General features: G+C 43.6%; 1 protein-coding gene across 1 annotated transcript in view; it reads right to left on the bottom strand.

Moving 5' to 3' along the window:
• Positions 1-14,920, bottom strand: part of Abcc4 (ATP binding cassette subfamily C member 4) — a 227,867-nt gene that overhangs the window by 103,679 nt on the left and 109,268 nt on the right. Inside the window, exon 19 of the mRNA XM_028868209.2 lies at positions 14,526-14,672. Coding sequence (XP_028724042.1) covers positions 14,526-14,672 — 147 coding nt within the window. The remainder of the gene's footprint in view (positions 1-14,525; positions 14,673-14,920) is intronic.

Below are 14,920 nucleotides of genomic sequence, written 5' to 3'. Positions count from 1 at the left end.
GACCCACCCATGTGGTGGATTGGGAAAATCAACGGCTGAAAGTTGTCTCCCAAGCTCCACATGCCCCTGCTTCATACATGCAAAATAAACAAATAGGTGTGATAATAATACCCTGTGAAAAATTAATCCTACTAAACATTATACTGCATTTCTAATAGCGATTTAAAGAGCTCTAGATGAATATGTAATTGTGCTTAATTTATCCTTAGAGGAATATTCAAGGATGTTTTAGAATAATTAAGAATACTACTTTTAGTAAAATTTTATAATTCTTTTTTTCTGTTTCTTTCCTCCAGATCTCTCTCTCTCTCCACACATACACACACAATCTCTCTCTCTCTCTCTCTCCACACACACACTCTCTCTCTCTCCACACACACACACACACACACACTCTCTCTCTCTCTACACACACACACACACACTCCCTCTCTCTCTCTCTCTCTCCACACACACACACACTCTCTCACTCTCTCTCTCTCTCTCTCTCTCTCTCCACACTCTCTCTCTCTCTCTCTCTCTCCACACACACACACACACACACACTCTCTCTCTCTCCACACACACACACACACACTCTCTCTCTCTCTCTCTCTCTCTCTCTCTCTCTCTCTCTCTCTCTCTCCACACACACACACACACACACACACACACACACACATTCTCTCTCTCTCTCTCTCTCTCTCTCTCCACACACACACACACACACACACACACACACACACACACACACACACAGGTGGGATAACACACTGGGGAACGACCCCCAGAAAATGGAGCGGCATAACACAGAAGCTGTCACTGTGTTCAGGAACGGTAGCCCGTCCCTCCAGAACGTATTTTTGCCTTTTCCCATTGTTTCGGGAATACTTCATTGTCAAATGTAAACCCTTCTGAACACTCATGAAAAACAAGAAGGCAAAACTAAGAGTCGACTAAACAGAACAAAGAACGCAAGAACTAAAGAAGTTCAAGTATCTTTTGGTCGGTCACTTTCACGCTTGCTTGCCTCAAGCTAGACTTTGCACGTCAACAAGCACAGCACATTCTGACGTGCATCCGCAGGGGGCACGTGGGGCTGCCCGGTCACACAAGCTTTGTGAAATGTTAATGCTTCTTATTACTACGGTGCCCACCATCACTTGAGAAGAAATACTGTACTAAGCATAATTTAATCTTTACCTAAAGAGGTGAAAGGTTACTCTACTTTGAATAGGACAATCCACAGGTCTTAGGAACACATCTTTAGAAAGTGAACGCAGAAGGCCTGGGAAAGAGCCAGGCAGTGAGTGCTTGCCAGTCAGGCCTAAGGACCCGAGTAAAGATCCCCAGCACCCACATAAAAGTCAAGCACGCGGCTGTAGCCAGGAACTCGGGCACCAGTGGGTGGGTGGGAAACAGAGGTAGGTGGATCCCTGGGGCTCACTGTCCAGACAAGGTAGCCAGTGTTGCCAAATTGGTGAGGTCCAGGTTTGGTGTAAGATTGTCTCAAAAAATAAGACTGGGGGTGATTAGGAAAGACTCCTGATGTCAATCTCAGACCACTACACATCCTTACACCACATGTACACATGCCCCAATAAATAAATGAAAGGTAACTGTCTGGAAAACACAGGGTACACTATCCGGGCAGCCTACGCCAAGTCCCTAGCACACAGGCATACTGAAAGGTTAGTAAATGTTGAGTTAAAAGCCTCACACTGACCAAAGATCCATGGGAATCCCGTTGAGTTTTTGTTTCAAGTTCTGTACGTCACCTAAATGGAGAGGGAAGGTACCAAGAGACCTGCACGGGACAAAGGGCGCTGCAGACCCACAGGCCCGACACTCCGAGGCAGAGACCCGAGTGAGGCTTTGGTTTGTCATTTTACGACTGCAGGGGAAGCAAGATAATGAAAGTGACAAAATTGGATACGTTTAATTTGCCAAAGCAAACGAAGGATGGTGCTATGAAATGACAGAACACAAGGAAGGAGTCCAGATCTGTCCCCCTCTCGGCTGATCCAGTTTGATAAGACGCTAAGGTTTTAATGCCAACACACACAACCTGTCATACGACTGATCTCCGAGACATCAAAGAGGCAGGGAGGAGATGCTGTAAACCCCCTGGTGTCTTTTCACAGACCGCCTGCTTTGAGGGTTTCTTAGCTTTTTTAAGTTAAGAAACTTTTATCCAATTGTTCCTAAACAAATCCTATAGTGTGACAGGGCCACTGAATGTCAGCACAGAACAGGGCACAGAGGAGACCCCGGCGTGACTGACGCTGACTCCCGGAGTCCAGGCTCTAGAGAGGGGTTTCCCACCTGCAGACACACCTCTACCACTGTTAACCAGCAAGGACTCTTCCAGTGGGCCTCTCTCCACCCAGGCTATGCACCTTGATATTTCTCAAGGCTATTAGAGCCAGCCCATTCTAACATGGCATTTACATTGTTGGTTTATTAATGCTAATGGGGCAGTCGACGTAGTAGAAAGTTATATTTGTTGTATTTGATTTATTGCATCCTTCAATATCCTAAAAAGATAACCCATGGCTTCGAAGAACCAACCAGAAATCTCATTTTCTTCGCAGGCTGCTGTAGCTGTATTTTGCGCAAGAGGAAGTTGAAGTATCAAGATGTTCATCTGACAGACACGCAGAAGGATTGCCCAGAATTAACTGGAGTGAACAAACCACAGAGTGTCTCTAAAAACATCCCATGAATAAAATTTGAAGGCCCAACAATCTAAAACTGCCTCAGGTCAACTTTAAATTTCACTTGTGAAATTTGTCATTTTTCACGCTTTTTGCAAAAGGTGAATACATGGAATTTCTGCATTTTGACCTGTAATAGCATTAAAAAAAAATAAGTTTCTCTCACTCCAAGGAAGAAGTATATCCACCCACTTACCTGGAATAATTCCAAAGTGCCATTTAAATAGAACTTAATTTATAAAATTTCAAACTGTCTTTCCTTAATTACAAATAGACTTCTGTACTGAACTTCAGTCATATCATTTTCAAACAAAAAGTAAACCAGATGTTTGGTACTTACATGCAAAATTGAGCTCTCATTGTAAAACCAAATTAAATTTAAAATGAACTCTGGAATGGAGCTAAGCCCCATTGAAAACAAAAGCAAAAACAAAACACGCAAAGAAACAAAAACCTACAATACTGGTTTTGTTTGAGGCTTGTTAGTCTTCGGTGATTTATCTGCTTTTCCTCAAAGCCAAGAAAACACGCACACCACATTTCCATTATTATCAAGACTAGCGCGATGGTTTGGATGAGAACTGTCTCCACAGGCACAGACACTCCACACACAGTCCCCAGTGGGCGGCGCTGTTCCAGGAGGATGGAGGCACAGCCTTCCTGGAGGAAGCACGTCACCGGGGGTGGGCTCTGAGAAATTAAATCACAGACCACTTCTGGTTCACTCTCTCTGCTTCCTGCTGGCATTTGAGGCTGTGTGCTGCTGCTTCCTGTTTCCACTACCGTGCCTGCTCTGCCGCAGGCCGCCATGCCTCTCTCTACCCACTCCATGACGAACTCTTATACCTCTGGACCCCTAAGCCAAGATGAACTCACTCTTCCCATAGTTGCTGATGCTTATGGTGTTGTGTCACAGTAGCAGAAAAGTATTAAGCTATATAGCATATTTATTTAAAATTTTTAAATTATGAAAATAAAATCCCTAAAATTATCATGTCATTTAGACAGCCAAAAAAGAAAAATTCAATTAGTCAATGTTAATTAACTATGTGCTAGGTACTGTCTTACATCACACACACACATACACACACACACACACACACACACACACAGTTGGTTCTATCATGTCCATACCACATATAATGTTGGAAGAACTTTGTCAAGGCCATACAGCCTAGCATGGCTGAGGGCAGCCATTGGTAGACAGGTAGGCAGGCTCTAAAGCCAGGTTCTCTACCACAGTCTACCATGGTTCAAAACCACCACAGAGCAGTTCTTGCTGGGTTATTTCTACTTGTCTGGTTATTTCCAAACATTCTGTCTTATACCCCTTTAATTGAAGATGATGATATAAAGCATACTGCATCGTGAAAAACTAAATCTCACACGCACACAGAAACATGAATCTGCTGAAGACAGCTGCTTCACTCCAGAGGACCCTAGTCGACAGCCAGGGCGCTCTCAAATCTGATGCCAAATCAAAAGCCACCATGAGAATTAAGGGGAGAAAAGATGATTCTATCTAAAACTATGAGGTACTCCCATTTAGCCACACAAAAGCTCACACTCTGACCTAATCTCAACATTGAGTAATTTTTAATAAAGAAAACCCTAGAGTGAGACATCCCTGAAAGTTAAGGAGCTTTAAACTCCCACAGCTTCTGGAGTACAGAAGAAGAGTGGTTAGAAAGTGTAGCATGGGAGGGGAACTGAAACTTTTCACACGGGGTTTTGAACTCTCAAATGTAGGAGAGGCGCTGAGTGTTCCTGCCTGGACTAAAGACGGGATGAGTCCTGAAGAAACTGGAGTTTGTCTGACTGTGACAACCAGCTGAGGCCTGGGTCACACAGGAGTCCCTCTGGTCAGCTCAGGACAGTTTGCCAGCACTCGCTTACCTATGCCTAACGTCAAGGGAGAAAGCCTTTCCAGTACCCCAACATGCACCCCAAGGAAGGGATTGCTTTTCCTCCCACCAACATGGCCACATCAAGACCAGCTGTGAAAAGTTGGTACCAATGAGAACTTCTGTCTACAGTATAATACATGGGTGGGTCATACTAAACCCATTTTTGACTTTCATTTTTATGATAAGCAAAAAGGAGATTAGAGAGAAGATGTATATCAGCATGAGATACAGTTTTTCAGATGTCAGTATGATCTTGTTCTCCAAAAAGGAAAGAAGAAATAAATAAATAATTTACAGTCCATACACAACCACCACCACCACCCAAAAAAATTAATTCCATGATTCTAAGCCATTCTGACTGTAACAGAAGAACTGTTTTCTTTTATTTAAAAATGCATGGGTGTCCCGTTGGCATGCATGTAAGTGTACCACATGAGTGTGGGACCTGCAGAAGTCAGAAGTGAGCACTTGAGTATTCCAGAACTGGTGCTACAGATGGCTGTGAGTCACCATGTGGGTGCTGGGAACCGAGCCCAGGTCCTCGGCCGCAGCAGCCACCGGTGCGCCCCCTGCAGGCCACTGCTCTAGCCCCTTCTTTTTAGTTTTAATGGCGACGCACAAGAAAGTGATGCTTCCTTGATCTTTTACACCTACGCACTTCAAAGTAACGAAAAAAACTGAACTGTGCTTCTGTCTATGCCGCAAAGCACAGATGATCCAGGTGTGCGGAATTAGACTTGCGAGTCACCTGACACTGAGGTACCTGACAAGAGGCGCTGGTGTGCTAATGCTCTTCACCAGCTCTCAAATCTCTAGATCAGGTTACAGCTTTCACCGAGTGCAAAAAGGGCCCAGCCATGGAATCCAAAAACCTTCAAACTTCCGCTTCAAGTTCAGAGGGAAATCCTGAACTAACCCCCAGAGTCAGGGATGGGGCCGCTGGTCTCTAAGGTCTGACAGGAAGCTGCACCGAGCACCACCTTCCAGCAAGGCAGACCTGCAGGCAGGACTTTCCCAAAATGATGAGAGTGATTACATGTGAAATAATGTCTGGCTAAAGGTTTCCAAGAGCCCAGAACAAGTCTCAAGTAGACTTTGCAGGTGTTCAGGAGGTTGAAACATTTGCCCATGTGATACAATCTATTAAAGTGCAAATGTAAAAAGAAAGAAAGACGTGAAAGCAGACACTTCCCAGAATGGAGAACCCGATTGTGCGACGGCTTTCTGCACAAGCACACATTCTAATAAACTTCCGCTCAAAATGCACTTGAAAGCTTGTCAAGTCTTGCTTCTGGATATTAATACAGCTTCTGGATATTAATACGACTTAAAGAGGGGGATTTTTCTTTCCCCTCAAAGACTAATCCTGGTTTCCAAGAATGAGGATACTCAATGGATGACGGCTGATTGCAAGATAACATTACTAACAGAGAAAATGTCATTGCTCATATTCTACTGAGACGTCTAGAGCGCCCAGAGTGTATGTAGGACTCTGTAACTCTGAGGGTCCCTGTCCATTTCCTAGGTTAGGCCGAGCATGGTGACTTCCCTCATGGGTCAGGAATGTGTTTGGATGGCAGTGGAGACTTGGAGTCTACTGTAACTCAGCAACTGTGATCTTAAACACAGAATCGTGGACTTCAGTTCCCCAGACTCCTGCATCCTCCCACTAGCGTGGTTTCGGTATGAAACAATTTACCCTCAAGTATCAGGCGAAGAGCAAACTTAATGAAATCAAAGCCAGCCACTGAGGGTGAAGATACACTATCGGGCCATTTGGGGAGTAAGTTAGGGTCTGTGTGTCCATCCACAACTCCTAAATTTACAATCTGTAACACTCCTACACAGAATCAGAGAAGGCAATGGGGTTTTTTTTGCTATTATTTATTTTTATGTTTTCTTAAAGCAATCTATTGTCTGTGGCTAGTTAAGCATGCAAAGTCCTGTGAAGATGGACAGACACCTAGAAGCTGACCAATGAATATCTGAGGAGAAAAGGAACTCCTTTTTTCACTTGTTGGAGGCCAAGGGCAAGGAAACTAAAGCGAATGGTTTAGCAATGGCAAGGCCATGTCACCACCACAGAGGGACATGTCAGCTCCCCAAGCCTTCTCAGGCTCCCCTTCACTGCGGCTGTAGCCTGTCTGTCATTAACATGTCTTAAAACACATGCGTTTTCTCCTATTTCTTGGGGCCACCAGTTTATAAAACATAACTATGATAGTAGAAAAACCCCAGGCTATGGAAAGGCCGGAAGTCCTCTTCAAGGTACACTGAAGCCTCAAAGAAATGTATTAGGTGTTTGACAGTTTTTATTTCCTCAGCTGGTAAACAACTAGAGAACCTAGAACCATAGGCCAGGTCCACGAATCACGGAGAATCGATTCTGGCTTTTCTGTCTAGGCCCTCCCACTCTGTAGACTAGGCCCACTATGGCCTATTGGCAGCTGCCCTTTTGAAAGCAGAACTCAGTTCCATATATCTGCCAACTATAAAACAAAAGGGTGCAATTTTATTCTAATTACCCCTGCACTCCATTGTTCTTGCTGGGCGTAGCTTGGGGAGATGTAAATGCCCCTACGAAGCTTTCCCTTGTTCTAAGAAATCAACATGTATTTACTCATCAACTACAAAGTCCCCGATCTTGAGTCTGGGACATGTGGTAATAAAATAACAGATAAGTTTGAAGACGGCAGGAGCACAAAGCCAACACAAGACACAGGTAGTGCATACATAATTAACCACAAAACAACACAACGACAGACAAACAGAATTCTAACTTAATAAGTCCCTGCTGATTTCCACCTAGTACCCCCAAACCCTGCTTTCCCCCAGCTAGACTCTCCAGAACATCCATATCTACTTGTGATGGAGTTGGTACAGAACTCACTCCATTTTCTCTTGAAATGTTGCACAAAAGAAGAGGTTGGGGCGGGTTCTGTGACGCACTTGTTGCTCCAGGCCTTTCTGACTGCGGAACTGACACTGGGGAGAAACCCTGAATCGGGAACCCATCCACGCATCTCGGGTGGCAGGAGCCACGGATGGTGCGTATACCTAGCTCTAAGTTAGCTGGATTTAAACAGCACGGATCCTGAACCACTGGATGCCTCACAGTGGAGGACATTAACATTATAGTCATAGAACTTCGCTACCTTCAGAGAAGACAGACTCACAAGGACAGCACAATACTCAGATACTAAATACACATTTGCCGCAAAGGGTAACTATCATCTTGACAAGTACCATGGTAAACCAGACAGAAGCAGACAAAAAAAAAAAATTATACTTTATGTGAGATAAAATGTGACTCAGTGATGCAAATATTTAGATTTTTTTCCCAGTCTTTTCATTTCAAAATGAAGAATAATATTTATAATAGAGGGGACAAAGATGAAATAAAAATATGCATGTAATATTTAATATAAGCCTTTGTGGAAAATAATTTGAAATAATTAAGAGAAATGCCATCCTTTTTATCTTCTGAAATACATGATCATCATTTTGAACAAGTTAACAATTTTATCTTTTAAACATTCTATTGAACAACTCTCACTCTGTGTGTGTGTGTGTGTGTGTGTGTGTGTGTGTGTGTGTGTGTGTGTATACGTGCACATGCATGTTACTAAGCTGCCAGTATTTCCATGTACAATTTATTATGGAGAAAAAAAATGACTAAAGAGCAATTGGAACATTCTAACAGATTTAAAGTGTGCATTAAAACAGTGTAATATTTGCCAGCTGTTAGAAAAGCACCATAATAATCTCATTTAGAGAGATTACGGATGAAATAACAACAGCAATCAAATATATGTAACTATGTAACTATTTAAACTCATAACAAAGGCTTTTATTATGCTATTAGCAGTAAATGGGCAACTCCCATAAAATATCACTTAATATCACCCCGATAAGAGTTTAAGTACATATGCCCATTGTTATGTGAAAAAACATTATTTTTAATATGTGACAACTTGACAGGATTTAATTGCCACACCTACTTCAAACCATTAGCTATTTCATTCAAACCAGAAAAAAAATAATATTTATGTGGCTATTGAGGATCACTATGATTAATGCAATCTTTTGTGTAATTCCTTTTGTACTCACTCACGTTTGTTATTTAAAAACAAGGAAAAAATGAAAGGGGTAATGTGTGTTTTTGTTTTGCAACAAAGCTTTTCTGACGATGACTAACTTCTTCCTTTGAACAGAAAAAGCCTCTTGAACTAACTAATGTACATATAAATATATTCTTTACAACATGCACAAAGCAAGGAAAAGGTTTTAAAAAAAAGAAAGAAAAGAAAAGCCCGTAGGCCTTATGCCAGAATTAAAACCAATCTAGGCAGGATGAGTCCATGAAAGCTGTCAGAACGGCAGCTATTCTTATTCTCCATTCCTGTCTGAACTCAAGGAAGAGAAATCCTTGTTTCTTTTAGTCATATCCACAACAGATCTCAGTTGAAAGAAAACTGAGCGAGTGATCTGGCCCGAATGGGCACCTCACCAATTTCCAGCGCCATTGCTGAATATTTATGTTGGTGACGAAGGGCAACACCGGTGAGATATTTTAACACCAAGCCTTGCCTTGTAAATCGTCTGAATGATGCTGTGTCAAAACAACACCTACCATAAATCAGAGGTTTTTAAGACCAGTATTTCTTGTTTAAACATGCTACCTGCTCAGCAGAAGCACTTGTGTGAACAGGCACAGATTAATGTGCGCTGCTAAGCAGGGCCGTTTTACCTCCGAACTCATGGAGCTATAATTTAACAGGCCTATTATTGTCAGGGTAATTTTGACAGTGCCGTATTATACTTGCTAAAATATGCATTTAGCACTAACTCCAGTGGTCACTGGAGCTGAATAAACAGACAGGTATCCTGCAATTAGATTTCTTCTCTATTGAGGACTTTCTTCTTTTGCCCTTCTGGCAAAGCCAGGTATGTTGACAATTGATGTGATGAATGCTCCAGCCAGACAGCCTTTCTGATGGTACGAAACGCTCACTGTGCTGCTTTAAACTCTCTTTCCACGTCTGCCTGAGTTCTTTAGCAGCTTACCCTGGATTCTGAGGACGCCCTCTCCGGACTGGAGAAAAAGAACAATACTGTAAACCACTGACAGTCCTCCTCCCACAGCCTGGTCTGAAGAGTTTATACTTGTGAAGTCACTGACGAGCCCAATTTCCCACTCAATTGAGCTGTGAGTCCTAATCATTATGCAATCTCTAGATTTTTTATTAGGATGGATACGAGAGTGCCTCCCTTAAAGTCTAGGGCTATTAGTGATAGTGGCCACTTCCATCAAAAGAACCTGTGTGTGTGCGTGTGTGTGTGTGTGTGTGTGTGTGTGTGTGTGTGTGTGTGTGTGTGTGTGTGTGTATTATTTAATATATATTTTAAATCAATAGAAGTCCGTATGCTTCTTTTCCTTCTTTCTCGGTATTTTATTTCTCACACACTTAATTCTAAAATGGTGACATAAACTGATACACCTTTTTACACTGTGGAATGTACACACCAGCACACACAGAACATAGCAGGGAAAAATCTGTCATGTGAATGAACACATTGGCCATCACCCAAGACTAACTCTGTACCTCCTACAGAAAAGAAACAAACGTGTCTACCTGTACCAGTGGCTCCATTTCTTCCAGGCAAATAGTCAAATTAAAGCTAAATAAATATTTCTATGGAGTCTGAAAGTTAATGCAGCCGGCCACTCGCAATGTGACCGAAACTGGACACAAGAAGACAGGGCCACTAGCCAGCCACTTCTGGTCTCCAAGAGAGAAAGGAAAAGCTGGGTGACTGGATGGGATAAACGGTCTTTGTGGACTCAGATGATACGGAAGTAAAGACATAGTGATCATCCTTCTCCCTGAAGGAAAACAGCAGTCAGAACTAACCCTCTAGGAAATAATATCCATCTAGCCAGGGGGACAGTCCCCGCCTATTCCAGAGTCTAGTTCAGAGAGTGTTGAATGGGGATCAAAATATCCTCCTTGAAATGCTAGGCGTTCTCCAGTAGCACGTAAAGATTTCTATAATGCAGCTTGATGTTTTGGTCATATAAATGGGGGAAAATGCCTTTTAACGTTTTTTGTTGAGTCTCATGAGGTACACAGACACAAACTAGAAAAGGAGAATTTTTCCAAGAAAGCTTTAACAGCAGATCCAGGTTTTGCCATGCAAGCGCTCTGGGGCTCAGTCCCTGCAATTCTACAGCTCATGCTGCCCTCTTGTGACCAATATCCAGAGTAGCCTGGCTCCCTGCAAGGAGAACCTGCTTGTGATCACAGGAGAAATCCGATGTTTACGTCTGTTAACACGCTCGACCCAGAGTTTGTGTGGCCCTGTGTATTAAGATCTTCTTGAACCAAAGTGCTAAGCTGGGAGATAAACTGATGAGGAAGAGGGAGATGAAAAGGGAACAAGAAGATGACTAGAAACACCGTTCACCTGGAGTGCCAACCAGAAGATGACTGGAAACACCGTTCACCTGGAGTGCCAACCAGAAGATGACTAGAAACACCGTTCACCTGGAGTGTCAACCAGAAGATGACTGGAAACACCGTTCGCCTCGAGTGCCAACTCAAATATCGGAAAGCAGAAGAACACAGCTCAGACATGAGGCCCTGTGACAGGTGGACTTGCCATCACCAGGCCACCTCGGGAGAGACGGGGGCAGAAAACAAAGAAGGGTGAGAAGAGGGAGGGGGGATGTGAAGAGGAAGAAGGAAAGCTGGTTCTGGCAATCTAAGGTCATAGACTGTTTTGGTTTGAAATCGATCCTAACTATGAGCTTAAGATTTATCAGGTTATGAAACATGAGGAAACAGTCCGGGGCCGTATTATATAAACACGCGGTGACTGACTCTGCATCCTCGCGCACGGGTTCTACAAAGAGAGTAGCTTCACATCTTAAGACTTGGGTGTGACTTTGGTCACCGGCCATATGAGACGACAGCATTGTGGAGGTCTGTCCCACTCTGTCCTTTAGATGCCACTCAGGAACTCGGGATGAAGGCTCTGCGGCCAGTGTTGCAGCCTCCATGGGAGGCCTGGGTTTCTGGACAAGTGCCAAGGTCACCCACTGATCAGCACCAGGGAGAGGCCAGGAAGTACCACTCCTGGGTGGAGAGCAAGGTAAACCCATGCAGAAGGAACAAGACACTTTTAACTTCCAGGGTCGGATGTGTTCTCTGGGATTCTGACACAAGCGGCGACCAGAGAAGGGATGGAGGGGTCGGATCTCAGGTCCAAGCTGGGCTGGAGACACATCGGACGGTGGTGAGGGGACTCCACAGGGGGCGGCAGAGCTGTGGGGCTCCAGCTCAAGTCTCTGCACCAATCTACGCCTGTGTCTAGCTTACTGGATACTACCATATGCGGGCAAAAATCCTTCCAGTCCCTGAAGCTTTCTAAAATCAGGGAGGGTACAGGGACGCAGAGATGGCAGGAAACTCCTGCTGACCTCAAGGGGCTCCTGAAGGCTCTCTGAGGAAACATTATTTAAAGAGATTTTTCTTGTGTCTTTACATTGCTCAGCAAACATGCTGTGTAACTGAGGAGGCGTGACAGAACAGGGCTGCTTCTGTACACATTATGTGCTCAATAACCACTTCAGGACATAAACAACTAATGCTATAGGCTATGTACAGCATAATTCATAACTTGAATGTATCTCTTCACCACTGAAAAATGTGCAAAATATTGTTCAAATGAGAAATGAAATCTTAAAAAGTTTTTGAATTTTCTCTGTTTCAAGTACTCCACTAAAAAGGTCAATAACTCGTGTTGACATTTATGGCAGTGAGGTCTATCTTTGGGGGTTTATTTGGGCTCTGTTTTCCCTGGAGGAAGGAAGTCCTGCTAATAGATAAGGCAGGGAGAAGAAGGGGATGTCTCTGGCTTGATGGAAGTAGTTACCCAAGACTTAGACCGACCGGGCCCTAAATCCCTCAATAGACAACAGTACCAGGAACAGCTTATGGTCTGGAACATGAAGAGCCTGGTGAGCAGGACAGGGAGCAGAGCCTGGGAGCAGAACACAGCCTGCAAACGTCCCAGGTGTCCATGCACTTAACCAGCTGAGCAGCTACGATGCTCAGAGCACCAAATCCGCCAGCTCCCTTCTGCGCGCAGCTCCAGCCTGACCGCATGGGCATGTGTGGCTCATCATTCTTTGGGCTCCACCTCCTGCCCAGACTAGAGAGCATCTGTGGGGTTAATGCATATGCGATGCCCTCCAGAACGGTATTGTTTAACCCTCACGCCAATCATGTGGAACAGAGAAGTTCAGAATTGGTATTTCCATCCTACAGGACTGAACTGAACTCCAGGGCTCCTGTCCCTGTCACTCATCTTCTTTTTGGGAACTGATGGGAGGCTAAGGTACCACTCCAAGCACTGAAAATCATTCACCCGCTTAAATCTCAGTTCCTAATAAGATGGGTATGAATATTGTCCCCACTTCACACAGATGAATGTCAAGGCACAGAGAGATTAAGTAACTGGCGTATGAACATCATCACAGCTATAACCAGGATTCTCACACGGAGCTAGTGTCGAGATGGCCACTGGCGCCAGGGTCCACACTTTTAACCAACACATCCTACTTTAAAAATTGTTCATCTGATACTATCTAAATGCTTTGCTCTAGGTCCAGCAGGTATTTAATGGCCAGCCGGTCCTCTGTGCTCCCCCCCAGGTCACATTCCTCCACAATAGGTCCCATTAATTATCACCTGCATAAACAAAGGTGCCCCAGGCCTCACCACTGACCCCCAGATGACCAGTCTGTGGTGATGACTAACACTTCCTAGGAATTCAGCCCAAGGAGGTACCTGCAGAAGCAAAGTGGGTCAGAGGACCCAAAGTGGGGCCTCCATCCATTCATGCAAAGGCACTGAGTAAAGGAATCTCTCTCTTCAGCACAAAGACTGTCATACAACCAAAGTCCACAGAGTTAAGAGGGTCACAACAAATGACAAAGAAGGAAACTGGGGTTTTTGTGGTTGTTTTTGTTTGTTTTAAAAACAGAGTTAAATGGGATGTAATGGTGCAGAATCTCAGCACTTGTGAGAAGAGGCAAGAGAGCTATCATCACCAGTTCAGGGTTAGCCTACTCTACACAGTGACTTCCAGTCCAGCCAGGGCTACAGTAGCAAGACACTATCTCAAAATACTAAATAAATAATATATTTATATTATATTATAATAAGTGAGATAGAATACTGGGGATGATCACATTTGGGGGGCTTTAGATACATCTTTGATACCAGTCACGTCAACCTCATAGTCAAGTCCTCAGACTTCAAGAAATGAATGATCCTCCCAAGAAAAGAAGCAATTGCACAACCCCTCATTTCCTGCTCAGAGAAGGTTCCTCCTAATGAGACCCTTCAGAAGGTGGTACGGGCCAGCACTGTGAACACAGGGGGTGTCTGACCAACTGCACAACTACATTCTACCTGCCTGCAAGGTGTGCAGGGAGCTCTGGGAGCCACATGACAACAATCTCGGCCATCTGAGTGTAGATGTGATGTTACACACCTATACACACTGAGATAACTGTAACTGAGTGTAGATGTGTCGTTACACACCTATACACACTGAGATCACTATGTAACTGAGTGTAGATGTGTTGTTACACACCTATACACACTGAGATCACTATGTAACTGAGTGTAGATGTGTCGTTACACACCTATACACATTGAGATAACTGTGTAATTGATAATTTAGATTTCCTACTGTGGGAGGGAAATATCGGGGAAGCTTACTGTAGAAAACAAACATTTGCAGAGTGATTTTCTCTCAGTATCACCTCCCCTTTCAGAGAAAGAGATGTCATCAGCTCTTCAATGCATTAACAGGACACACGTACTGGGGAACTCCGCATCTGACTCACCGATTGGATTTCTATCGAAGAACAATACTGGAGCTTTCAGGATTGATTCAAACATCCTGTTGTGCAAAGTTTGGGAAGCATTCACAAGAACATAGAAAACCAGTAGGGATCTTGCTATGCCAAAAAGGACTGTAATGGCAGTTAAACCTGAAATAAAGAAAAATCATCCAGAGAAAACAGGATCTTTACATTATCTTCAATAATGCCACAGTAGATTAGAGAGTCTATAAAGATATTATTTATTTTATTACATAAACATCTAGGTCCTACATAAGTAGGATGTATTTATACGATAGACTGACAAAAATTAAAATTTTTTTCTCACTGAATGGAAAATATACATGTGGGCAGAGGGTGGATAAAGTATAAACAGCAGGCTTTCATAAATAAATTGC

Source organism: Peromyscus leucopus, chromosome 9 (assembly GCF_004664715.2).
Source record: "Peromyscus leucopus breed LL Stock chromosome 9, UCI_PerLeu_2.1, whole genome shotgun sequence".
Taxonomy (NCBI): Eukaryota; Metazoa; Chordata; class Mammalia; order Rodentia; family Cricetidae; genus Peromyscus; species Peromyscus leucopus.
The sequence above is the reverse complement of the archived record's forward strand: the minus strand, read 5'-3'. Positions and strand labels throughout refer to the sequence as shown.